The sequence below is a fragment of the Schistocerca gregaria genome, chromosome 1 (genome assembly GCF_023897955.1).
Source record: "Schistocerca gregaria isolate iqSchGreg1 chromosome 1, iqSchGreg1.2, whole genome shotgun sequence".
In the NCBI taxonomy this organism is placed as follows: Eukaryota; Metazoa; Arthropoda; class Insecta; order Orthoptera; family Acrididae; genus Schistocerca; species Schistocerca gregaria.
This window is the reverse complement of record NC_064920.1, coordinates 278,517,155-278,544,201: the sequence shown is the minus strand read 5'-3', so window position 1 is coordinate 278,544,201 and position 27,047 is coordinate 278,517,155. Positions and strand designations below refer to the sequence as shown.

The 27,047-nt window shown below is 41.6% G+C and overlaps 2 protein-coding genes across 8 annotated transcripts in view; one reads left to right on the top strand and one right to left on the bottom strand.

Moving 5' to 3' along the window:
• Window positions 1-1,790, top strand: part of LOC126340665 (organic cation transporter protein-like) — a 115,079-nt gene extending 113,289 nt beyond the window's left edge. For all 7 annotated transcript variants that reach the window (XM_050001707.1, XM_050001709.1, XM_050001708.1 and 4 more), the window contains one exon: window positions 1,506-1,790. In XM_050001707.1, the coding sequence (XP_049857664.1) occupies window positions 1,506-1,572 (67 nt within the window). In that variant the 3' untranslated portion in view covers window positions 1,573-1,790. The remainder of the gene's footprint in view (window positions 1-1,505) is intronic.
• Window positions 1,791-12,937: 11,147 nt separating this feature from the next.
• Window positions 12,938-22,696, bottom strand: LOC126342441 (uncharacterized). The gene is given in 4 exon segments (XM_050001860.1): window positions 12,938-13,459; window positions 14,970-15,043; window positions 15,046-15,085; window positions 22,637-22,696. Coding segments are annotated over 4 exon segments (696 nt in total).
• Window positions 22,697-27,047: the final 4,351 nt, after the last annotated feature.

Sequence of the window (27,047 nt, the reverse complement as noted above, 5' to 3'; positions counted from 1 at the left end):
ATGACCAGAACATCATAAACAACAATAAATATAAAGCTTTTAGATTTTCTTTCCTGTTTCTACCTTTTTCTGGCAAAGGAGAAAACTTAATGCTTGAGATTTTTCATTATTTTAATGTTACATAATTTATACTTCCATATTGCATCATATTAGTCATTTAGAAGGCTTTCACTGACTCACCACAAGCTTTATCTGCCTTAAACATGATTAAAAAACATGCAGGGGCTGCTATTGTGTGTGGTTTTCTGGAAGAAGCTTTTGACAGCCATTTAAATGGTTTTGTATGTATAAATTCGTATTTTAGGTCCATGCTAAATTTGAGAAGCGATGTTTTATCCATTTTGTAAAGATCATTTTTGTAATAATCATTTATTTCATTCCTAAAAATTAGCTTACAGTAGTTGTTTGTTTCCTTTTTCCTCATTTTACTGATTTTCATTTGTTGTGTTCAAGAGATTTATGTGTTTTGTACTTTTTACCATATTCTATATATTCTGAATTAGTCTACATCTACATCTACATTTATACTCCGCAAGCCACCCAACGTTTTGTGGTGGAGGGCACTTTACGTGCCACTGTCATTACATCCCTTTTGTGTTCCAGTCGTGTATGGTTCGCGGGAAGAACGACTGTCTGAAAGCCTCCATACACGCTCGAATCTCTCTAATTTTACATTCGTGATCTCCTCGGGAGGTATAAGTAGGGGGAAGGAATATAATTTGATACCTCATCCAGAAACGCGCCCTCTCGAAACCTGGTGAGCAATCTACACCGCGATGCAGAGCGCCTCTCTTGCAGAGTCCATGTTGTAGCTTTTGCAAAGAAGTTTTTAATTATGAAACAGGGATCTTTGGTAGTAATATGAGAACAGTTACAGAGCTCCTTTTTATGTAAAAGATTATGCAGCCTTAAATAACAAATATGTAAAATACCGATACATTTTAAAAATTTTCGTGAGGAAATAGGTGCATAAAAGGAATACTTGTGTTAATCTATAAAATAGTTCTGTCAATTAGTCATTTATTGCAGATATTCATATTTAAAACTTACTGGCAGATTAAAACTGTGTGCCGGACCGAGACTCATATATAGTTTGGCATTTTGAAACACTACTGGGCTCTGTATCAATTGTAAAAGTACACTTTCATCATTTTATAAACCACATTAAGCAATTAGTAACAGTAATGTAATAATGTATCAGTATTATGGAGAGAGGCACTTATATGAGTGAAATGCGGAGAATAGTGGCCTATGTCTGGCTTAAAATATGTGATATATCCTAAAAAATTGTAGTATTTACAAAAATACTTCTTCCTTTCATTAGTTTGCATATCAGCCATTCCCTCATTTCTTACATCTTCTACAGGGATTTAGCAGTTCTACTGTGTTATGATTTTTTTCCTGTAACTTTGTTACATTTTTGTTTTGTTTTATTGTTATCGTTCTTCCTTTCTGTTTTTGTGTGAATGAATTTATGGATACATCATCTTCTTCTTCTCCTACAGGCTAACCAATGATAAACAAGACATTAATGGTGATGTCCTTTTGGAGACCAAGGAGACTGAGGAATGAAAGACATGAAAATTTGTGAATTATATGCGCTGATGAACATTGTACACAAAGCACTCGTTGTGTTATACTAAGGTATAACACAAATGTGTAAAATGGCAAAAATACTTAATTTAGTGGTCTTTCAATTGCTGATATGTGCTCACTGTATTTACATTGTTCAGATATCTCATGCCATTTTGTATGATCATCTTTGAATTATATGTCAGCCACAACTTTTAGTACAAGATTTTTACATAATGCATATAATGATCTCTGGCACTATTTTGTGAAATAAGAATATTTTCAAGAAGCTTAAACAGTCAGTAAATCAACTTTTTATTATTATTTGGCATTGCATTATTAATATTTCACAACAATATGGATTTTATTAAAGCTTTTGAGGTATTTCAGACTCTTCATTTTCAGCATGATAGTAACAGCTTTTTCCCTCATTGCAGTGTCCTGCGGTCAGCAGGAAATAACGAACAGTCAATTTGAATATACTTTACTGAAATTAAAGTAAAATGTCTTCTTTGCATACACTAAGCTTAAAATGCAAGAACAACAAGAAAACCCCACATGTCTTGGGGGTGGCAAACCAGATAAGGAAACAAGGCAATGGAAGAAAATACTGATCAAAATCTACTCTAGTAATTACACAATACAACATGCTACTAACAATGCCATGGCGAGTGTATACAATGCTAAGGCCGACATAAGTACTGGCCAGAACTGTTCCTTGTGGTAGGTAAACTTTGCTGTTCTGACTGTCTGGGCTTGCCTATGAAGACGGGTCACCAAACTGCTATGTGAGTCATATGAGTTCTGATTGGTAGAACACTGTCACATGTGGTCTGACAAAGTAGTTTAGTGTTTATTTGGAAAGTCTGTTTGCTTATATCCGCTGGCGATGTTCCTCTCCTGGCTCCTGCAAGGAGGTTGGCAGCCCATCTTGTGTGTCGGTTGTGCGGGCTCTCTAAGTAAGGGGCTGCTACCACACTCATGTTTGCAATTGAGTTAACATCTGTGTGCAAAAATACAAGGGTGGTTTGGAAAGTTCTCTGAATGGAATAGAAAAAAAAGTACTTACACACTGAAACTTATTTTACTTTTGAATGTAGTCTGCTTGTTGATTCACGCACTTGGTCCGACGACGCTCCAGTGCCTTAGTCACAAGTCGAAAATGAGTTTCCTGTGGGCCTAGAAAATAGTTGTCAACTCTGGCTATTAATTCTTCGTTTGAAGTGAATCTTCGTCCACAAGAAAAATTTTCAGTTTTGGGAAGAGATGGAAGTCTGACAGAGCCAAATCAGCTGAATAAGATGGTTGTGGCAACAATTCATACCTCAAATCGTATAATTTTGACATGGCGACTGCACATGTGTGCGGGCGCATATTGTCTTGATGGAAGATGGCTTCCTCCCTTGCTAAACCTGGCCTGTTTGTTTTTATCAGCTGGCAATGTTTCTCTCTGCGCTCCTGCATGGAGGTTGGCAACGCTTCTTGCATGTTGGTTGTGTGGGCCCTCTAAATAAGGGGCCACTACGACATTTCTCCTCCTGGGAAAAAAAAAAAAAAAAAAATCGTTGACTTCCATGGGCGTGTGCCCGGCAGGGGAAGGAGGCGGCAATGCAGCATGGGCAGCTGGTGGTGGAGACAGCAGCTGAGGCAGAGGCAGAATCAGTGGTCCACCACAGGGTGCTCCCCCAGGCATGGTCCATCAGACTGAGGCGGAGCTGGTTGAGGTGCTGGCAGGTGGCACAGTATGTAGACAGAAACAGAAGCATGGCCTTCTATAGTGGATGATGGCTCAGCAGCTTATTGAGCTGGGTCTTGAATGTCTGCACAAAACATTCTGCCCGGCTGTTTGATGCAGGTTGAAAAGGAGCAGTCTGGACGAGAGAAATTCCATTGGCAGTACAGAATTGCTTAAACTCGGATGAAGTAAACTGTGGACCGTTGTCCATAACAATCGTTTTGGGGGGAGTCCCTCGACACCAAAAAGGAGAATTTTGATAATGTCAGCAAAAGTGGTGTACATCGTGCGGGATACGTAAGGGTATACCAAAAATGATGGACCTCGCCACCGCAGACGCTACAATGACTGATCGGCCAACCCACATAGATTTGGTGGTGGTGAGCTTGCACTGTCTGATCCTGTGTGGTGGCCTGCCGGACTGCATCAGCATCCAACAGAACTGCATCCAGCGTTGCATCCACATCCGGTTCCACATAGAAACAAACCAAGGGGGAGGCGTCAATATCAAAGTCGAACATAACCAGAAAGAGTGCCGAATGCTGGAGGCAGGGCGCCATCCGGGTGGGCACTGCAGTACCCAGTGAAACAAAGAAACCAAAGGCTTGTGATTGGTCTGCAGAATGAAATGACCATACGTGAAATTGTAGAATTTTGTCAGGGCGAAAACCAGCACCAAAGCTTCTTTTTAAATTTTACTATATTTGGTTTGAGAGTCGGTCAATTTTTTTAATGTGAAAACCATTGTCCTCTCAAAGCCATCGACCACGTGTGAGAAGACCACACCCAGGCCATAGTCCGAGGCATTGGCAGCGATGATGAGGGGCAGGATCATAAGTGGTGTAACCAACCAGACAAGGAGGGAGGGAGAGAACTGACACGAGATGTGTGAAAGCTTGCTCACTTGCCGTGTCCCAAACCCAATGCGCACCCCAAAATCTCATCGGCATGGGCTATAAAATGCTGATAATAGTTGATTTGACCGAGGACAGATTGCAGTTGCTTCAGATTGGTGGGAGGAGGCAGGTTTTGAATCACCTCGACATACTCCTTAGAGGCGTGGAGGCTGTGGGCATCAATTGTGAACCTGGGATACTTGACCTCCCGTGCAAAAAAGTAACACTTTTCCTCGCAGCTATGCGGATTAGCCTCGGAAAAAAATGTGAAACAGCCATTGCAGCTGATCCACAAGGTCCATTGCAGATGTGCCACCAATGATGACATCATCAGTAGTAGTATAGTGAGGTTATGAGCACACTTTTGATATCAAATTGATATGCAAATTAATGAAATTGATCAATTAATCATCCCCGCTCCTGCCCATCCCTGACCCTGACCACACCCACCCCCAACCCCACCCCCAGATGACATCACATATTTTTCTCAGCTGCACGTGAGCTCCAGCCTTCTCCCCCTCTTCTCCACCCCCCTCCCCCAACCTACCCTATTGTTGAGAATTTTGAATTTTGGCAGGAAATTAAAATTGGCGGTATCATTTCTGGGACTCGAGCCCTGGTTCTACTGGGCAGAAAGCCCAAGTGTACCCCCCCTAACGCAATTAAACCACCATAGGCCCTTGGAATTGATGGGAAATTAAAATTGGCAGTACCCTTTCTGGACTCAAACCCTGATACACCTAAATGGAAAGCCCAAGTGTACCCCCCTGACACAATTAAACCACCAGAGGTACTCGGAATAGACAAGAAATTAAAAATGGCTGTGCCCTTTCCAGGACTCGAACCCTGATCTACTGGATGGAAAGTCCAAGTGTACCCCTAACACAAGGAAACTGTCCAGATGCAGGAGAGGAAGGTTAGGTTAGTGTACTTTATTTGTTTTGGTTGGGAAACTGGTGCAATAATCAATCCTAATTACGTAATTAATGACAAAGGTTGGGCCTAAGTACACAACTATATGCATAGCGCTACAGAAGGATGGCATAAAAGCGCAAAAACTGATGACACCATACAACTGGTGTTATCCTGCTGTGACAAAATTTCGCAATACCACTCGAAAGTAGCGACATATACACACACTCAAACTCCAAACAAATGATTCAAATGGCTCTGAGCACTATGAGACTTAACATATGAGGTCATCAGCCCTCTAGAACATAGAACTACTTAAACCTAAGTAACCTAAGGACATCACACACATCCATGTCCAAGGCAGAATTCGAACCTGCGACCGAGCAGTCGCGCCATTCCAGACTGAAGTGCCTAGAACCGCTGGCCACAATGGCCGGTACACTCAAACTCTACCCTATACCTAAATGCTGGCAGGAAAAGGTGGGGTGTAAGGTACTAACTTTATTCTTTTTTGTGGGAAATACATTCAGCTGATGAAATGCTGGTATTGGATAGAGAGGAGTTTAAAAAGTGTATTACCTGTAAGCATACAGTAGCTATCACTGTTTGATGTCAGAGTTCGCTACAGATGCCTGTCAAAAACCATCCTGCAGCTCAGGTAATCGAAGCCAATACACACTACCACAACTGATGGAAAAAAATGCGTCGCAGTTTTAATTCGAAATTGTTGTGAAGAAACCAGCACTCCTAATGAACTAGTCATATGCAGCACGTGTACCGGGGAAAATCATCATCCTAAAATACTACATAGGAGGTGGTAGTAGCATGTGCATTCTACTCGATAGGCAGCCACAAACTGCCGAAAATCGAGGACTCCATTAATAAATATACACTTCGATCAGAAATCGGTAGCTAAGGTAGAATATTCAAAATTTCTAGGTGTATGCATTGATGAGGGGTTGAACTGGAAAAAAACACACTGAGGATCTGCTGAAACGTTTGAGTTCAGCTACTTATGCTATTAGTGTCATTGCAAATTTTGGCGATATACATCTGAGTGAATTAGCTTAGCACAACTATTTTCATTCTCTCCTTTCGTATGGCATCATATTCTGGGGTAACTCATAATGGAGTAAAAGAGTGTTCTTTGCACAAAAGCGTGTAATCAGAATACTTGCTGGAGATCATCCAAGATCATACTGCAGACACTTATTTAAAGAGGTAGAAATCTTCACTGTAGCCTCACAATATATATATATATATATATTCACTTATGAAATTTGTTAATAACAATCCGAACGAATTCAAAAGTAATAGCTGTGTACATGGCTACAACACTAGGAAAAAGGATGATATTCACTACTCAAGGTTAAATCTAACTTTGGCTCAGAAGGGGGTAAATTATGCTGCCACAAAAGTCTTTGGTCACTTACCTAATAGCATCAAAAGTCTGACAAATAGCCTTATAGCCTTATAGCATTTAAAAGGAAATTAAAAGAATTTCTTAATGGCAACTCCTTCTACTCATTAGATGAATTTCTGGATATAGTATGTGGGTAATTTGCCACCCTAAAAAAAAAAAAAAAAAAAAAAAAAAAAAAAAAAAAAAAAAAAAAAGGAGATTATTGAGTGTTATGTAATATTTTGTCGAATGTAAAATATGGTATAGACACCTTTTATTAACTTGACACGTTTCAAATCATTGCTAAGTGTCGTATTCATGACCTATGAAACAAGTACTAATCTAATCTAATCTTCCCCCCCACCCCTCTCCCCCTCCGTTCAACTACAGGGGGGAGATAGGCTCCTTCAAACGGACAGCTGCTCTGTTGACCGCCTTGCAGTGCGGGCAGGCCGCCATCCTCCCTTTGCAGGCGGCACTTAGCTTTCAACACAAAAGGGAAATTGAGTAGCATAGCCCCGCCCATCCGGAGGACGCTCCAGATGGCTATTTCAAAAGTCGCGCCCTTTGTTGATTTTCTGCCGACTCGTGTACAGCTGTAGACCCCAACAGGCCCTTGCGATATGCCGCATGCCTTTGATGTGGCGCCCCTTAGCACAAAAGGGAAATTTACAGGCATAGCCCCACCCATCCGGAGAATGGTCCAGATCAGCACTCGACTTTCCACCCTCTGGCCACCGCCTTAAGGCGGCCCTCCTTATGCCAACACAGTAGCGTGCATAGTCAACTAAACAATAGGAGATAAAAAGAGGACCGCCTCAAGTGCGACCTGTTCGTCTAAAGTGTAGTGATAGAGCCCCCACATGCTGCCCCCGCCCCCCAACCCGGAACAGAGAGCGGCTGTGTCCGACCACCAAAACAAGAAACCCCCCCCCCCCCCCCTCCTCGCCCGCAGCGAATAGGGAACAATTGTATTCGACGTACACGCATCTATAATCAAGCATCTATTAAAAAGAGCAAAACACATTTGCGACCATAACAAATGTCCTCTTTCCACGAAAGTAGGTGAAGTCAATTTTATCGTAGTTTTATGAGCAAAAGCGGCATAGTTTTTACGTTTGACAGCAATCGCATCTCATTATTTTGTGATGTGCAGCGAAGTGTACCGCCACCGACCACAAATGATCAGCAGAGAAATGTCCACGCTGCGTAAAATCAGGAAAAAAAATTTCGACTACTTTAATGCGAGAACTACCGATCACCGCAGAATGCCCTCGTTTTTTCGAAACTGTCATCAGTGTAAAGAAAAAGCGAGGATTTAAACTCCAAAGAAAAAAATCTATATTAAGCAAATTCTTCCAGCTTGTTGAACAAATTACACGACCTGAGAGCGTCTCTCTCATTCAGTGTCTAAAGAAACTGTCAAACACGTGTGTATTATAAACGTTTCAGCTATCATTCACGTCATTGGCACACGTGTCGGAAAAAAACATTCATTTTACGTTTGAAAACAAGAAGCTATAATTCAAGAGAACACAGCTGTTTTGTACACTATGACAGGGCCCTTTTTACCAGTGCTATGCTATATTATACTAGCATTTACGAAACAAATCGTGAGAGCCTGTATTTGTGGGAGAGTGAAATTTCGTTAAAAGATATCGCCAAAACGGAAAAAAAAGAAAAACGAAACGCTCGTCAAGAATCATTTCGCAGTGCCCTAGCCATCTCTTCCACCCACCAGCCAGCACGTCATTGATATCAATTTGACAGGCTAATTAATTATATTGATCATGAGAGCCACTTTTTATGGCGAGTAATTTTTTTTCAGCAGTCGGATTACACTCGCCAAGTAGGACAACTGGGAATCCATGGAGGGAACAATGTTCTTTTTGAGGAACACTACTGAGAAATGACATCTGAAGCTGACCACAACATATATTTCACGTAAGGGCCGCGCTGGTAGAAAACACGATCATAACGCCGATGCTACCATCACCCTGCATAGAAAGTGGTCTTGAGTCTACAGGCACACACAGTCGCTGATAATGTTATCCTTTCAGGCAGAAATGCTGTCCGCAATTTGGAATCAAGTGTATCCATTCAGCGACATATTTGCTTTGGATCTGGATCCTGTAGAGATGTCTTTTAATGATTACACTCACTGGTGAATGATATTCGTGCCACTCTCATATCTTGAAACGAGTCACCTTTTTTCCGAACCTTTCTGCTAAGGATCCCATACACCAAGAACTCCAGCGTTGTTTTTAGACAGTCCCTCTGCATCTTGCAACTGCTCCTAAGTCTCTGTCCCGCCCTCCCTGCAGCTTAGTCCATGTGATCGTCCCAATTTAAATCTGACCTATACAGAAGTCGGAGGTCGCTATATCTAAGACCTTCTGCATCCTGTGTACAGTGTGTAAGGTCAGCGCCAAACGAAGTTTTCCCTTGCCACATGGCCGGCCGGTGTGGCCGAGCGGTTCTAAGCACTTCAGTCTGGAACCGCGCGACCGCTACGGTCGCAGGTTCGAATCCTGCCTCGGGCGTGGGTGTGTGTGATGTCCTTAGGTTAGTTAGGTTTAAGTAGTTCTAAGTTCTAGGGGACTGATGACCTCAGATGTTATGTCCCATAGTGCTCAGAGCCATTTTGAACCTTGCCACATGAGGTAGTAGAAGAGATAGTACGAGCAGTTATGGTGGTATTTCTTGTTGGGAAAATTAGAAAGACTACACATCATACATGGCATTGAGGAAGGATGAAGATTTTGCGCCACATCTCCAAACTAAAGACAGGTAGTTCGAAGGAGATCTTTGTCTCTCAGGGTGCATTCATGTCTATCACCCAAACATATGTAGCGATCTTGTTAAATATGCAGGTATTGGTTCATTGGAGCAGGTGGTTTGTGATTGAAGTTGCTTCCACAGACCGATGTTAATTTTCATCTCATGTGCTGTAGGATGACCATATCCAACAGACTATCAATCACATGAGAGGGTTCCTCTATTGCTCCTTCATAAGCAGTTTAATACATTGTTTATTTTTTCAGTTGCAACACGCCCAATCGGTGTACACCGCCATGCACTTTGTTTTTTCGACCATGACTTAGAGACCTGTGTCAGCTGCTTCTAAACCGACATTAACACGTTTCGATCCTCTGGCTCCCACAGAAAACTGAACATCACATGGCATAAACTATACAGATATTGCACTGTAGGCTGGTAGAAATAAAACAGACAAGATGTTTCTCATTGTCAAAAATGTGGAAGACATCGCAACATATGGAAACTGGAAGAGTTTGCGGTATTGTAGAGCACTTCCAACAAACAACTGTTCGAAGGTGTTTACCTGTGCAGTTAAACTCATCTTTCCATCGAAAAGGTAGTGGATGTCTTGGTGATCCGCTTCGAAAAGCATTGTTCCTTCATTTTGCAGTCATGTACATGATTACTGTTCCGGTGACCATCGCCGAAAGGCGTTGCTCATAACATGCGTGAGGTAGCACAAATCAAAAGAGGCACTATTATCTTATTGGCGAAAAAAATAAAAAAGAACATGTATAGGGTATCGCAGCATGTGGAAATAGGACGAGTCTGTAGCAACGGTTCCAACCTACTGTATTAAGGTGATGATCTCTACATTTAATCCCATGTTCCACAGCGACAAGCAGCAGATGCCCAGTGTTCCGTCAAGGTTCCCTCCATCTCTACAGAGTGGTGTCAGTCAATCATTGTGCAGTAATCAACAGCATACCCAGTGGACGGTCGGGATTGGAAAGACGCCATTGATAAGGAGTAATGTACTGTAATATACACTGCAGTTGACAGCGCAGTCAATTTAAGCAATTTTACCCAGAAGTCGGAGACAGCAATATCCACCACATTCTGCAACTTGTTTAGAAACAGAGTAAACTGATTTAATGCTATAGGAGCATGTTTCGACCACTCGGTGGAAGTGGGAACATGTGACAGCTCTGCCGCCCATGTACGATGTGTGAGGTGAGCGTCAAATGAAGCCTGCTCCTATGACACGACGACAGTACTAACAGTTATGGCGGTGTTTCTTGCTGGGAAAATTGGGAAGACTCAACATCAAAGCAGATCCGCGTCCTTCACGTCTATCACCCAAATATTCTATCATCGTTATTCTGTACCATCCGGCAGAGAAAAATTACGAACTATAAAAGCTCCGTTAATTTCATCCGATAGATTTTTACCTCATCTCTCTCTTCCGATACATCGAAAACCAATACCGTCTATGTGCCAGCATCGAGCATAAGTGGCGATCCTATTAAATATACAGGTATTCATCCATTGGACCTTGTGGCCAGTGATTGACGTCACTTGCACAGACCAGTGTAAAGTTTTGTCGCCTTCTCCCACATATTATCAGTCGCAGGAGAGGGGCCCTGTTTCATTGTTTCATACACAGCATTTTCTGCTGTAACACACTTTGTACACTGCTATACATTTTTTTCCGCCACGACTTCGACCTCTGTGTCAGATTCTAAACTCACATCAACGTGTTTGGTCCATTGTCTTCCCCCGGAAACTAGACACCGCACGGTGTAAATCACATTATGTAGTAATCAACAGTGTACCTGGACAGTTGGGATGGAAAAGACGCCATCGATGTACTGTAATAATAAGCATCATAGTTGATAGTGCGATAAATTTTAGCAATTTTATCGTAATTTCAACACCGACCAATGACATGGCAGCATGCTTACCAATTTCTGTATCATCGCTAAACACCCCCTACACTAACCATCTTATGGTGCAGTTCTTCTTGTTGTGTCCCTGCTTGCTACGAAGATGGGTTGAGAAGTTCCGCCTTATGCCAGACACCTTTTCCTGTTTTGTTTCACCCATACATATTTCAGCACGTTTGTGCTATCGTCGGAGGGTTCAATTTTTATTTTTAACTGTAAAATTGTTGTTACATACTAACATTTGTGTTGTTTTCAACATTATGTAAAAGTTCCATTTATAGCTTAATTGGCGAAAAGTGGATGTAAGCATTAGTTAACATACCTTACGTGATGGTATCGTCCATTTATTTTGGTAGCTATTCTGCTACACAATACACAACTTGTCATCTGCAAACAGCAAAGACGAAAGTTATTTTTCTGTTTGTTATGCATTTACGAACGGAAATGAATCCGTACCACGTTTTTTGTGTCTAACTTACTGTTTTGAAGTTGTGGTGCGTTCTCCTGTGTTGTTGGCGAAGTAAGTGCGCTTACTTCTTAACCTGTGGTCGCTTGGCACTGCACTTCTTTCGGTTTCTCAAAACATAGGCGGGGTTTTCGCGGCCATTACGTGTTGTTGTGGCTGTGTGATGTTCATTTGTTTCGTAGCGTGTTTTGCTGGGTGAGGCGCGAGATTTAATTGTACTTGGCGTCAGTGGTGTATGGCTTGTGTCTGTTTGCGTGTGTGTGTTGAGCACTGGGGCAGAGAAAGAGATAGAGAGAGAGATGGATAGAGAGAGAGAGAGAGAAAGAGAGAGAGAGAGAGAGAGTAGTTTTGGTGTGGATGTTATTTCTATAGTTCTTCTATTTTGGCGAAGAGGGTTTTGTTGCACATGGATGTGTATTCATTGAGTACTTTCTTTCCTTGGGCTATTGATTCTTGGATGTGGTAGTTTTCTTCTATAGTTAATTTTTGGTATCGGCTGTTACTAGTTTTTAGGATGTGTAAAGCCCGCCACATACGTTCCGGTATACCTGTCAGGTAAACCTGCACAGGTATACCGGAAAGGTATACCTGTGCAGGCTGGAGTACACACACGCTGCGGTAAACCGGAAGATTGTAACTCAGTCAGTCGAGAAATGGCGAGCAGGCAAGAAGACGACGCGATCGCGTTAGTTGGTTTGTTAGTGGCCACGAAGTGTAAAAGGAAACAAAAACGAAAAATATGGTGTAAAGAGTTGTTTACAAAGAGAAATGAATACACTCATACGAAATTAATTTATATTCAGAACCTTCAGATTATCGTAATTATTTGCGGATGACTGAAGACGTCTACCAAAAACTATTGTCACTTGTGACTCCTTTAACACAAAGGAAAAATACAGTTATGAGAACTTCTGTTTCTGCTCATGAAAGACTGACAGCTACATTGAGGTTTCTTGCAATGGGTCTATCATATGAATGACTCAAATATTCTACTATAATATCACCCCAAGCTCTTGGCAAAATAATTCCAGAGACTAGTGATGCCATCTACAATGTGCTGAAAGGAGTTTATCTTCAGGTATGTAAAATGAATACACACATTTTTTAAAATTCTTTTATTCTTAGTAACTCTTTTTACAATTCAAAGACAAAAGCATAATAATTAATAATACAAGAAATTCGAAAATAATTGAAAATTTGTTATTATTCGTCAATTAAAACCATAGAAAAATTAAAAGTGGCCAAAAATCAAATATTATTATAGGTAGCAAAGTAAGTAGCTGCTGAGTGTGGAAGTGGAAGCTCTTGATTGGTTACGAATTGTGCAGGCGGTGTTTGTTGCGTAAATTGATCGTATGAAGTAGTTGCGTTAGGACTTGGTGAGCTCGTACACTTGAGATATTCGGAGCTGTATGAACTCGTTGGAACGTTAAGCATTTCCATTTCAGCTTCATATAGGAGATCATTGATTCTTTTTTCAATAATCAGACGCTGACGTTTTTCCAGTCTCCTCATTTTCATTGCAATAGATCTTCCCAGTAGAGCATACCTGTCATCTTGGAGCGAAGGCTTTTTAAAATGATCTCTCACTGATAGCAGAACGTCACTGGTCCGTTCTACACTTTTCCTCTTTTTTGCCAAAGTGGAGCGTGATATCGGGAGTTCTTTGAAATTTTGAGGACTCTCGTTTGTCCCTGAAGGTTCTTCACTACTGGGTGTCTGTGGAGCAACTTCATCGATTCCATCCTGAAAGAAGCATATTATTAGACCCTAAAAGTCATTTACTCTGGTTTTATTTTTTATTTCAGGAATATAATTTAAAATAAGACAAAACTATAAGATAAAAGCAACAAAAACCTTCTTTAAAAACTATTAAACAGATAGTTTCAATGTAGTATTTTAAAATTCTGTTTCTTATTTTCTTTATAGACAAACTTTTTAAACAAGCATTGGTTTTGTGTTCTTTTAAGTGTTATTTTCATTTTGCTTATAACGGTATATATATATAAAGCCTGTTGCAATCAACACCGCTGTACATTCACATTGTAAAAAAATATTATTAATTTGCTGTTGTTTCAGTTTCCTGACTCGGCTGAGAAACGGAAAGTTACTGCTAAAACATTTGAAGACAGATGGAATTTCCCACATTGTCTTGGTGCCATGGACGGTAAACATATAGACATAGTTCCCCCACCGAATTCCGGATCTTTTTACTTCAACTACAAAGGCAGACACAGTTTGGTACTTCTTGCAATAGTGGATGCTAACAATCGGCTCCTTCTCGTGAATTTTAGAACTAATGGACGTGTGTCTGATGGAGGCGTTCTTCAGAATACTAAATTTTATGAAAAGTTAGAGAGCAATGCGCTCAAACTACCAGAGCTATGCAATGATACAGAAAACTTCGAAAATGTCCCTTATGTTTTTGTAGCTGATGACGCCTTTCCTCTTACACTTAATATTATGAAGCCTTTTCGACAAGCGCAACTAGATTCAGCTAGTAAAGAAATTTACAATTCCCGCATTTCAAGAGCAAGACACGTTGCCGAAAATTGTTTTGGAATATTTGCATCCAGATTTCGCATATTCCATACTCAAATCAGTTTGGAACTAGAGAACATAATGAAAATGGTGATGGCAACTTGAGCATTGCATAATTTTTTGATGGAACAACATTCAGGCGTTTACGCTCCTCCAAACAGTACCTATCGGGAGACGTACGATGGAACTACTGCCATTACAGGTTTGGGTACCTCGGAAACAAATAAGATCGCACCGAAACGTCAGAACCACGGGAGCATAACATCTGCTGCTAATCAGCTTAGAAATGGGTTCACTTCATACTTCATGAATGAAGGCAAAGTTCCATGGCAAGACAATAGGGTGCATAGAAACAAAAAATAGAGTAGAAGAAGTAGTTTGGCCGCAGTATGTTATTAATTCATACAATAAAAACATTTTCCATTGATATTAATAAAAATGTGGGCTCTAAATATAACCTTTCCATTTGTAAATACAAAATGTAGTTTAATTAAATAAATTGCATGAGTATTATAAATAATTTGAGTACATACTTCATCGAGCTCACATCCATCCTCGTCAAGGAGTTTGACACAGGCGCACAAGGAGTATCTTGATCGCCAAGAAAATCGAACAAATCTAAGTACCACAAGTTTGATGTATAGATGTTGTCTGTTGAAGCTCCAGATTTCATTGGCATATAACGTTTCTTCTTTTCTTTAAGTACATTACTTCATAAACTGTTTATTTTTTTCACTACAGATTGCTTTGTAGCGTCGGGTTCTAACTCCTTCAGTTTAATAACAAGTCATTCATAGGCTGCATCTCTCTTTCACGGTCGTTGTACTCTTTACTTTTCACCTGCCACAGACAAGGCTCCAACACACACACAGATATATATATATATATATATATATATATATATATATATATATATATATATATATATATATATATATATATTAATTAAGCATGAGTTCCGAAGTGCTATCAGTGGTCGAGCCAGCACAGTGACTGTGCGTAGGAGTTAGAAGAATGGGGTACAATGGTCGAGAAACTCGTCGTAAGCGACATATTTCTATAGTCAATGCTAAAAGACGCTCGAGGTGATCTAAGGGACGACGCCACTGTACAGTGGGTGGCTAGAAAGGAGTGACTGTGACTGATGACTCATGCTGAACACGGTGGCAATCCGATGGGAGGGACTGACTGAATTTGGCGAATGCCTAGAGAACGTGACCTGCCATCATGTGTAGCGCCAACAGTGAGGTACGAAGGAGGTGGCGTTACGGAATGGAGCAGTGGCTCGTGACTAGCGTGTTTTCCCCTTGTTGCGCTTAGGAAAACGCCAAATGTGGATGGATATGAAAACTTTTTACAGCATTCTGTACTACCTACAGTAAGGGAACAGATCGGAGGCAATGGCTGCCTGAGCATAACGGTGAACCCTGACAGAAAGCAAAATTTGTGAGGCAATGCTTTGTTCACAGCAACATTCCTGAAATGGGCTGGCCTGCCCAGATTCCCGACCTGAATCTTTGGCATCAGACAGAACTTTGACTTCGTTCCAGACTCCATCGTCCAGCAGCATTATCTTCTCTGGTTTCGGCTCTGAGGAAGCATGGGCTGCCATTTCTGCACAGACATTCAGATACCTCGTTGAAAGTGTCCCCAGCTGAGTTGAAGCCCTCATAAAGGCGAAGGGTGGACACACATCATATTAATGTCTACTAACAGGTGATTGGATGTTTTAGATCAGATGGTGTATTCTTTTTATAAACTGAAACTTCTTTTTCTTGCTGCAGCAGATATTTGTGTTTCAGACGTGTTCGCGTTTTATATCAATGCAACTTCAGTGCGTTTGATGTTGAAATTCAGTTTTGTTATTACATGCGATAGATTACAAACTGTTTCTTAATCACTGAATATCATATCTAAAAACGAAACTATTTTATTCCACATTAAATCACAGAAGAGGCCGGGCTTGGACAAAAATGTGAAAACGCCGCGAGAAATGCTTGCTTGAACATAATTGCAGATCCGAGACAAGCCTGCGAGTTGCACTGTCGTCGTTGACCGCGAACAGCATCTGGGAAATGTTGTCAAGAAGGTGCAAATGCCAGTCGTGACGAGATTAGTGTTGCGTGAAGTTGTGAGTGCATTGTACAGGAACAAAGAGAATTCGAACGTGGACAAATTGTTAGCGCTCGTATGTGGTGTGATTCCTTAACCAAGGTAGCCGAAGTGTTTGGTGTTACGAGAGGCTTCATGTCAAAGATTTATACAGCAGACAGGGAAAGCCGAAAAAACATCCACTAAGCCATAACACGGTCAACGGCCTTGCCGCAGTGGTAAAACATCGGTTCTCGTCAGATCACCGAAGTTAAGCGCTGTCGGGTTGGGCTAGCACATGGATGGGTGACCGTCCGTCTGCTGGACACTGTTGTCAAGCGGAGTGCCCTCAGCCCCTTTAAGGTAGACTGAGGAGCTACTTGACTGAGAAGTAGCGGCTCCGGCCACGGAAACACAACGGTCGAGAGAGCAGTGTGCTCACCACATGCCCCTCCATATCCGCATCCAGTGACGCCCCTGGGCTGAGAGGATGACACGGCGGCCGTTGGGTACCGTTGGGCCTTCCTAGGCCTGTTCGGATGGAGTTCAGTTCAGTTTAAGCAATAACACGGACGAAAGTGTGTGTTGAAAGATGCTGACAACCAATCATTGAAGTGGACTGTGACGAAAAAAAAAAGATTGCGACAGCTGTAAAACTCACTGAAAAACTGAATGTCGCACTCGCGAACCCTGTCACCACCGAAACAACCCGAAGGGAGCTCCATAAGCAAGGAACTGCAGGGCGTGCGAGAATTCCAGACACTCACCACTAACGCAAATGCCCTTAATAGTAAGCTGTGGTGTTGAAGCCATAAAACGTAGACTGTGGAGCAATGGAAGAAAGTCACTTGGTCCAACAAGTCTTGTTTCACACTGTTTTCAAATTGTGGCCTAGTCTACGTCCAAGCGTGTAAATGGCGGAGGTTCGGTGATGTTTCGAGCAGGCACATCGTGTTATTCCGTGGGCCCGCGGTTACTCGGCGAGGTCCAATTACTGCTAAGGATTATGTGACCACTTTGGCTGATCGGGGCCCATCCGATGGCACAATGTTTGTTCGCTAATCGTGTTGCTGTGTTTCTAGACGACAGGACTCCCCAGCCACCACAGATACACAATCTCAGTATTATTGAACCATTGTGTTCTACTTTGGAGGGAAGGGTGCGTGATCGCTCTCCTCTCTATCATCGTGCCCTGAAATTTGCGTTATTTCGCAGGAGGAATGGTATAGGATTGCCTTTAAAACCATAAAGGACCTGTATTGATCCATTTCAAGAACAGTGGAGGCTGTTTTAAATGGCAACAGGTTTCCTTGCACTGTATTACGCTAGGTAATGTGTAATGTTTTTGGTGTTTCCATGTATCACCTAAGGACATCACACACATGCATGCCCGAGGCAGGATTCGAATCTGCGACCGTAGCTGTCGCGCGGTTGCAGACTGTAGCGCCTAGAAGGTTGCAGTTTAAAATGACTGCAAAATATCTGAAGTGTTACGAGGAAGTAGTCCTCGTAAATTATCCACGGGGACCAAAGCTTTCATATGGATCTGCTGCTAAAATCATTTGAAAGTCAAAGACATTAGATGCGAAGTGGGTCAAGACAATTGGCTGTCCACGATGGATTGGCATGCAATGTCTCCGGATGCAAATCCAATCGAAAATATTTTGTTGTATCTTAAGGTGAATTTTAAAGGAAAGCCAGTATATAGTTTGAAGCAGCTGTCGTATAAAATCAGGACAATATGGAAATCGTTACCGAAAGAATATGCAGAAAATCTCGTGAAATCCGTGCCAAAAAGGTGCCAAGCTATAATTGATATGGCGGCGACTGGATTAACTATTAGGTAATTGTGTAAATATATATTTATAATAGTGTCTTTTATTTCATACAGCTGATGGCATACACTTTCTTGCGATACTGACTGTAAATACTGCAGCAAGAACCAGGCGTTGCAATAAGAACAAGGCGTTTCATTTTTTTAAACGAATACCGAAAACCGGATAAAATAGTTTTGTATATAGCGTGACCCTCCCTACTCTTCCACCCTCCCCCCACAACACTATTCCTGTCATATATCTATCTTGCCTTTCAAATCCTCCATGATAATCTGTAATTTCATCATGGCCTCCTTGGTCTCTGCGATCCATCTAATGCTGCTTTTACTATTCCATAACTTCTCCATTATTCTCCTGCTAATTCTATTTTCTGTTTTCCTCAAGAAATGTGCTAGGAAAGAGATCTGTTTCTTTTTATTGTAACTGGTTCCATATCTTTATAAACTGTTTCATTTGAAGCAATTCTCCAAACTCCGTCTTTTTGGTATTTTTTATTTATACGTATTTTGACTATCCTTATGTTTTGATTAATCTGTCTACTGCTACAGTCTTCGTTACTTTAAATATAGTTTCGCTAGTATATGTTACTTATGACTGTTTTGTAGTGTTTCAGTTCTGTGGCTACTGAGTGGCATTTTTTGTTATATGTGTACTTGGTAACATGAAGTGTTTTAATCAATTTGTTTATTCTACTCTGCCATGATGGTTTCTAATTCAGGTTGTCTGTTATTATTTCTCCCAAGTATTTAAGCTTTTCAACAGTTTTCTCCATTTCTAATTTTCCCTGTCTGTGACGGTTCCATTAGCATTATTTCTGTTTTTTTAAAAGATATTTTAAGGCCAATACTCGGAGGTATTTCCTATAATGATTGTATTGGTTGTTTGGTTTCCTGAATGTTATTGCCAAGGTCGTCAGCAAATCCTAAACAGTTCAACTTTATGTCGTAGTTTGGTGTTCCATCCTTAATGTTCTTTGGATTGTACAATTCCTTCATTATGTATTCAAAAGCATAATTAAAAAGAAGTGGTGACAGGCCATCTCCCTGCTTTAAATCAGTATTTAACATGAGTGATTCAGAAAGCTTCCCTCTGAGCTTAATTTTCGTATTTGTATTTGTTAAGGCAAGTTCTATCAATTTAATTAATTTTGTGAAGTCTGAAATATCTCAAAATCGTCAACCATGAGAGTCTGTCGATAGAACCAATGCTTTCTTAAAATTTGTAAATGTAACTGAGAGAGGCTTGTTTTGTTTGCGGTAATAAGCCATGATTAATTTCAGAGTACGAGAGTTGCCCAGAAAGTAGTGTACTGCATTTTTTTCCTCAGGCGAAAACAATGCTACGATGCAAAACGTTACGTATGTATTATTTGAAGTCTTCTGAGTGAGCGCGCCAAGTTTCCGTCACTTCCGACAGAGAGCGTAGTTGCAGAACAGTTTCGAAATGGCATCTGTATGTGACGTACGTTACAAGCAACGTGCGTCATTGAATTTCCCAGTGTAGAGAAATAGACTGTGGGGATTATTCACTAACGCTCGTGCAAAGTCTATGGAGCATCTGCTGTCGACATAAGTACAGTTAGTCACTGGGCATGGAGAGTGAGGTCATCAGAAGGCAGTTCGGCGGAGCTCCACCATTTGCAGCGGTCGGGGAGATCATCCACGACTGTCACACCTGACCTAGCCCCCTCGGACTTTCACTTGTTTGGGCCATTAAAGGATGCCGTTCGTAGAAGACATTTTGAGGACGGTGAGGTGGTGATTGACACAGTGAAGCTCTGGCTCTGCCACCGGGACAAGGATTGGTACCGGCAGGGGTTTGATGCCCTTGTTTCGCGGTGGAGGAAGGCCATGGAACGGGATGGAGATTACCTGGATAAATAGGGTGTGTAGATAAAACAACATTCTTTCGTGTGTGTAATTCTCATTATGTTCAATAAAGAACTGTCAAAGAAAAAAAATGCGGTGCATTCCTTTCTGGGCAAACCTCATAATTATTTGTTCAGTACAGCTTCTCCAAGGTCTGAAGCCTCTCTGGTATTCCCCCAGTTCCTTACCCAGATGTTCTTTGATCCTATTGTGTAAAATCTTGGAAAATATCAATAATTAAAGTCAAAGAGCGAGATTCCTTTAAACTGTCTGGCCCACTTTTGTCTCCTTTCTTATCAAGTGGGTTAATTGTAGCTGTTGTTCTTTGTTCCGGGAATTTTTCTGTTGCCCAAACTGATTGTAAAATAATATGTAAAGATATCTGAATTGTTTTACCAGCATACGTTCACATTTCTGCAAACACTTGATTTTCACCATCTGCTTTGTAGGTTCTCATTTCTTTAAGTGCGATTTCTATTTCTTGTACTGTAGGTGGGTTTATAGTTTCTGATTCGGTTTTTACAGGGGTGCTTGTGTCTAATATTAAAAAGTGTTTAGATTCATCACAGTTCAAGACCTAAATTCTTCTGCCATGATTTCTGCATTTCCCTTGTTATTATATACTACTCTTTCATCATTATTTCTCAGCAATAGTGTGGTGGGGTTGTAATTACGTAATTGTTTATCGAAGGCTTTCAGATAATCTTTGCAAATGGTTTTGTAGTAGGTTTCTTCAATGAAACTTCCTGGCAGATTAAAACTGTGTGCCCGACCGAGACTCGAACTCGGGACCTTTGCCTTTCGCGGGCAAGTGCTCTACCAACTGAGCTACCGAAGCACGACTCACGTCCGGTACTCACAGCTTTACTTCTGCCAGTATCCGTCTCCTACCTTCCAAACTTTACAGAAGCTCTTCTGCGAACCTGGTTCGCAGAAGAGCTTCTGTAAAGTTTGGAAGGTAGGAGACGGATACTGGCAGAAGTAAAGCTGTGAGTACCGGACGTGAGTCGTGCTTCGGTAGCTCAGTTGGTAGAGCACTTGCCCGCGAAAGGCAAAGGTCCCGAGTTCGAGTCTCGGTCGGGCACACAGTTTTAATCTGCCAGGAAGTTTCATATCAGCGCACACTCCGCTGCAGAGTGAAAATCTCATTCTTCTTCAATGAACCTCAGTAGGTCCTTTTGATACTACCACTTTGTTTTTCTGATAACTTGAGAGAATTTCTTTCTTATGTTTGTGGGGTTACTCGCATTTTCTTCTGTTTTGTGAGTTCGAAATTTTGTACAAGCTTGATGTCTTTCATCATGAATTTCATCACAGTCTATAATCACCATACATGTTTTTTACATTGATGTACTGTGGCCGATACTTCAGCATGTTGTTTTAAAAATGATATTAGTTCCTCAAGATTATCCATTACTATTGTATTTTGTGTGTTTGTCTGATATTTGTCATTTTTTATTCATTTATGTAGGTCATAATTTCTTATATCTCCAATTGTTCTCTGTCTTTTTTCCTTAATGGAATGAATTTGATTTTGATTTTGTCCCAATAGTGGCCTGAACCTGCATCTGTTCCTCTCAGTACTTTAACCATTTCGAATTTCTTTGTGAAAGAATTTGTCCCTGCAGACATGGTCCAACTGCCACTCTCCTCTTGTCTAAGCAGGATGTTTCTGTCATAACATTGGTAGGTTTTCTTTTAAAATATATGGATTTAGTGATGAGCCATGTGCTTTGCAACTTCGAATATTTGTCCGTTTCTATTAGTATGTTAATGTGGAGCCCATTTCCCAATTATATCTCTGTATTTCTTTTCCGTTTCCCAGTTGGGCATTAAAATCCCCTATTAAGATCTTTATATTGTATTTATTGACTTGATTTATTGTCTGATCCGAAGATCCCAGAATTTTTCTACTACTACCATAGTTTTGTTAGAAAATTTTTCTCAATGGTAAGGCATGGGGCGTTTATGATATTGTTTGCGGTTTTCAGAGTTATAGTTGTGATTCGTGGAGAAATAGCTATAAAATCAGTTACTGAATCTATATTTTAAAATTTACAGTAAATCCTGTTCCGAATTGTGGGCACTCTGTAATAACATCTTATCCTGGTATTCCATTGTAAATTCTATAACCTTGAGATTCAAATGGATCTTCTGTTGTATTTCTCATTTCTTGGAGTGGAGTCCTGATATTATAATGTTTTGTCTGTTCAGTTCATTTGTGAAGTTTTTGAGCTATCCAGTTTTCAGTAAAGAGTTTGTTATGTGTTAAAATGTAGTTAACGTATTTGTGCTTACTTTGCCCTTATGTGCTTAATGGGAGTTTGGTGATTTCATATGCTCCAATTCATCTGAGATTTCTAGCTGGCTACCCACCGAATCCGATTTGCCTTCTCCTTCCCTGCTGGGTTCGACGATAGAAACTTTTCTCAAAAAGATCTTTCATGTTTGACTGTCCGAGGCTATCACCCTCGAGTGGAGCAAGCTCCGTGTTATAAGTACGGTTGTTAGCGACAGATGATATTAATTAGCCACCACTAACACTTGATTCATTTATCCGTGTTATAAGTACGGTTGTTAGCGACCGATGGTATTAATTAGCCACCACTAACACTTGATTCGGTTTTTACAGGGGTGTCATAATGTCCCCTGCTGCGTTCTTCTATCCACATGTGGGGGCCAATCTGAGCATCACTATAGGTTGCTCACGACTCTCAGAGAGAGCTGCGCAGTTTTGCAGTTAGGGTACATAAAGAGTTAAGCTGTCTGACATGACGAGAGTGAAAGGCTGCTGCCAATGCAAGCAAGGTAGGTCCTCGCTACGGTGGCTGCCTGACAGACATACATCCAACACAGTCACATACAAAGTATTAGTCATACTGTTAAAAGCTTAAGTATTTTCTGCAGTGACTGATGCCTCGAACACAGCGAATAACCACACAATAAAGAGACTGAGTATGCTATGTATATACTGACATAAACTAATGACAGCACGGACTGTATGGTACAGACACAAGCTCTTTGCCAAGCGGGCCTAAAAAACTTAATGAAGTAATGTCAAGGCGTCGGTGATATTTTCAGCCAACTTCAAACACTTTCAGCACTCCGGTACGCATGTATCGGGTGTATGGACGGCGTTCATATCACGCACGGGCGTAGCTTTTCCCTTCGCTGGAATGTGTTTTCTGCGTGCCACACGACCGCCGGCTGTAGTATAGCCGTCGTAGTTTATACACTGAAGCGCAAATAGAACTGGTATAGGCGTGTGTGTGCAAGTACAGAGATATGCAAACAGGCAGAATACGGCGCTGTGGTCACCAATGTCTATATGAGACAAAAAGTGTCCGGCGCAGTTGTTAGATCGTTTATTACTGCTACAATGGCATATTATCAGGATTCAAATGAGTTTGAACTTGATGTTGTAGTCGGCGCTCGAGCGATGGAACACAGCGTCTCCGAGGTAGCGATGAAGTGGGGAATTTCCCGTGCGACTATCACGAGTGTACCGTGAATATCTTCGACATCCCTGGGGTCGGAAAAGAATCCTGCAAGAACGGGACGAACGACTACTGAAAAGAATCTTTCATCATGACACAAGTGCAACCCTTCCCCAAATTCCCGTGGATTTCAGTACTGGACCGTCAACAAGCGCCAGTGTGCGAATAATACAACGAAACATCTTCGATATGGGCTTTTGGAGCCGAAGGCCCACTCGTGTACCGTTGATGACTGCATAACACAACGCTTTACGCCTCGCATGGGCCCGTCATCACCGACATAGGATTGTTGATGGCTGCAAATATGTTGCCTAGTCTCGTTTCAAATTTTATCGAGTGGATGGATGTGTACGAGTATGGAGACAATCTCATTAATCCAGGGATCCTGCATGTCAGCAAGGGACTGTTCAAGCTGGTGAAGGCTCTGTAATGGTGTGGAGCGTGTGCAGTTGGAGTGATATGCGACCCCTTATACGTCTAGATACGGCTCTGACAAATGACACGTACGTAAGTATCCTGTCTGATTACCAGCATGCATTCATGTCCATTGTGCATTCCGACGGACTTCGGCAATTCCAGCAGACAATGCGACAGTCCACACGTCCAAAATGGATTCAGAGTGGCTCCAGGAACACTCTTCTGTGTTTAAATACTTCCGCTGGCCACCAAATTCCTCAGAGATGAACATTATTGGAGCATATCTAGGATGCCTTGCAACCTGCTGTGCAGAAGAGATCTCCACCTCCTCGTGCTCACAGATTTACGGGCAGCCCTGCAGGGTCCATGGTGTCAATTCCCTCCAGCACTACTCCAGACATTAGTCGAGTTCAAGCCACGTTGTGTTGCAGCACTTCTACGTGCTCGCGGAGGCCCTAGACGAAATTAGGCAGATGTACCAGTTTCGTTGGCTCTTTAGTGAATTTTGTCTACTAGATGCAGAAGGAGTCGATTTATAATTATTACTTTATAGAACTACGTGTCGGAACTTTCACGAAGAACAAAGGGCCTACCAACAAGCTTAAGAACAAGGCAATTTAAGGAAAATATAGGAAGGGAAAACGTTTTTTGAGGAATGGAAACGTGATGTATATTTACTCTCCACAAAAATCAGGCAACCACCAAAGAGGTTTCTTGTACGTTCAAAAAGAGGTTTCACAAAAACAATACACGACGTGATGGGAGACCGATATGAACAAATACAGATGACGGTCGTATACAAGGGCAGTGCATTGGCGGAGATGTCATTTCTACTCAGGTGATTCATGTTAAAATGTGTCCGATGCGATTACGACAGCAATACTGGAACTAACAGATTTTGGATGCGGAATGATACTTAGAGCTAAACGCTACTGGCATCCCATTTCGGAAATAGTTAGGAAATGCATTATTCCGAGATCCACAGTGTGTATCAAATTACAGGCGTTACCTCTCACGACAGACAATGCAGTGGCCGACGGCCTCCAGTTCACGACCAAGGCAAGCGCGTTTAGCGCAGAGTTGTCAGTGCTTTCAGATTAGGACACCGAGTGAGATAACCGCAGAAATCAATGTAGGGCATACGACGAACGCATCCGTTAAGACAGTGCGGCGAAATCTGGCGTTCGTGGGCTGTGGCAGCAGACGACCGAGGCGAGTACCTTTGCTAACAGCACGACATCGCAACAGCGCCTCTCCTGGGCTCTGGGCCATATCGGTTGGACCGTAGACGACTGGTAAACCGTGGCCTGCTCAGATAAGTCCCGACTTCGTTTGGTAAGAGATGATGGTGGGATTCGAGTGTGGCCCAGACCCCACGAAGCTATGGACCCAAATGGTCAAGAAGGCACCATGCAAGTTGGTGGTGGGTCCTTAATGGTGTGGTCTGTGTTCACTTGGATTGGACTAGGTCCTCTAGTCCAGCTGAACAGATCATTGACTGGCAATGGCTATGTCCGGCTACTTGGAGAGCATTTGTAGCCATTCATGGACTTCATGTTTCCAAACAAGGATGAAATTTTTATTGATAAGAAAGCGCCACAATTGTTCGCCGATGGTTTGAAGAACATTCTGGACAATTCGAGCGGACGATTTGGCCCCTCAGATCTTCCGACATGAACCCATCGAATATTTAATCGAAAGGTGTGTTCGTGCACAGAATCTTGCACCTGCAACACTTCCGCAGTTATGGACGCCTATAGAGGCAGTATGGCACGCTATGGTTCCATATTTATGCAGTGGACTTCCAGCGACTTGTTGATCCCATGCTACGTAGAGTTTCTGCTCTACGCCGGGCGGAAGGTGGTCAGACACGATATTAGGAGGTATTCCATGAATTTTGTCACTTCTGTATAAAACCAAACATTGTAATAGGTTACAACAAGAACAAGACGTATAGACTATGTCAATCAACTTTACAGCTACCACTCATTCGCAAGAAAAACAATGATGTAGTGGAAAACATTTCTTTAAGTTTTTCCAAATATGTACTGTAAATTGTTTTATTTTGTACAAGGATGTCGAAGAAACGATGTCTCTAGTGGAATAAATAAAAAAAAGTTAGCATGGACTCGGTAGATTCAGGAGAAAACATTCCATCACTGGAAACACCTACCATTAGCCTAGGGTTACCATTTTCCAGAAAAGGTACCAAGCACTGCCAATAAAATACATGCCACGTGATACTCTAAAGCTTGCACTGACGAAGGAACGGAAGAATCTGACAAGCGGATAAGGAAAGAAAACAGAGGGTGGTACAAAGAATGCAGTGTTGGACTGTGTACCTCTATGTTTTCAAGGGTACCATTTGGAAGTAAATTTTGCGTAAATCACATGTATATATGTAATCATTTTTTGATATACAGTATGAGATAAATATGCACTTGTGAAGTTGTTTTTGGTTTTCATTTCTGCTTGAAATTTTTGCGAGCAAGCCGGCCGCAGTGGCCGATCGGTTCTAGGCGCTTTAGTCTGGAACCGCGTGATCGCTACGGTCGTAGGTTCGAATCTTGCCTCGGGCATGGATGTGTGTGATGTCCTTAGGTTAGTTAGGCTTAAGTAGTTCTAAGTTCTAGGGGACTGATGACCTGAGCTGTTAAGTCCCACAGTGCTCAAGCCATTTGCGAGCAAATGAAATTTTTTTTTCGGGATGGGGATGGGGGTTAATGTGTTTGACAACACTGATACACCAGTACTGATGCGAGCATGTATATAAGCAAGAATATTTCCTAATCGGTAAAGAATGGGGTTTAAAATGGTGCTAGTAATGTGCCCCTAAGATGCTTAACAGTTTTGTAATTACTCTTTAAATTTTGCTACAAAATCGCCAGTTCACTTACGCAATCATATAGGAGGGGTAGCAGTGTTAAATGCGGTCATGTCGGTGAATCACAGTGATTCCTAACTTAAAATTACCGACTGTTGTGCCACCATATCCAGTGGGATGGAAACAAAGGAATGTTTTCGATGAATGTTTGGAAGCAAACTCTTACGGTGCAAATGTTTAGGATAACAATTTCGTCAGTTTCGGTGACTTTAGGCGTACGTACTC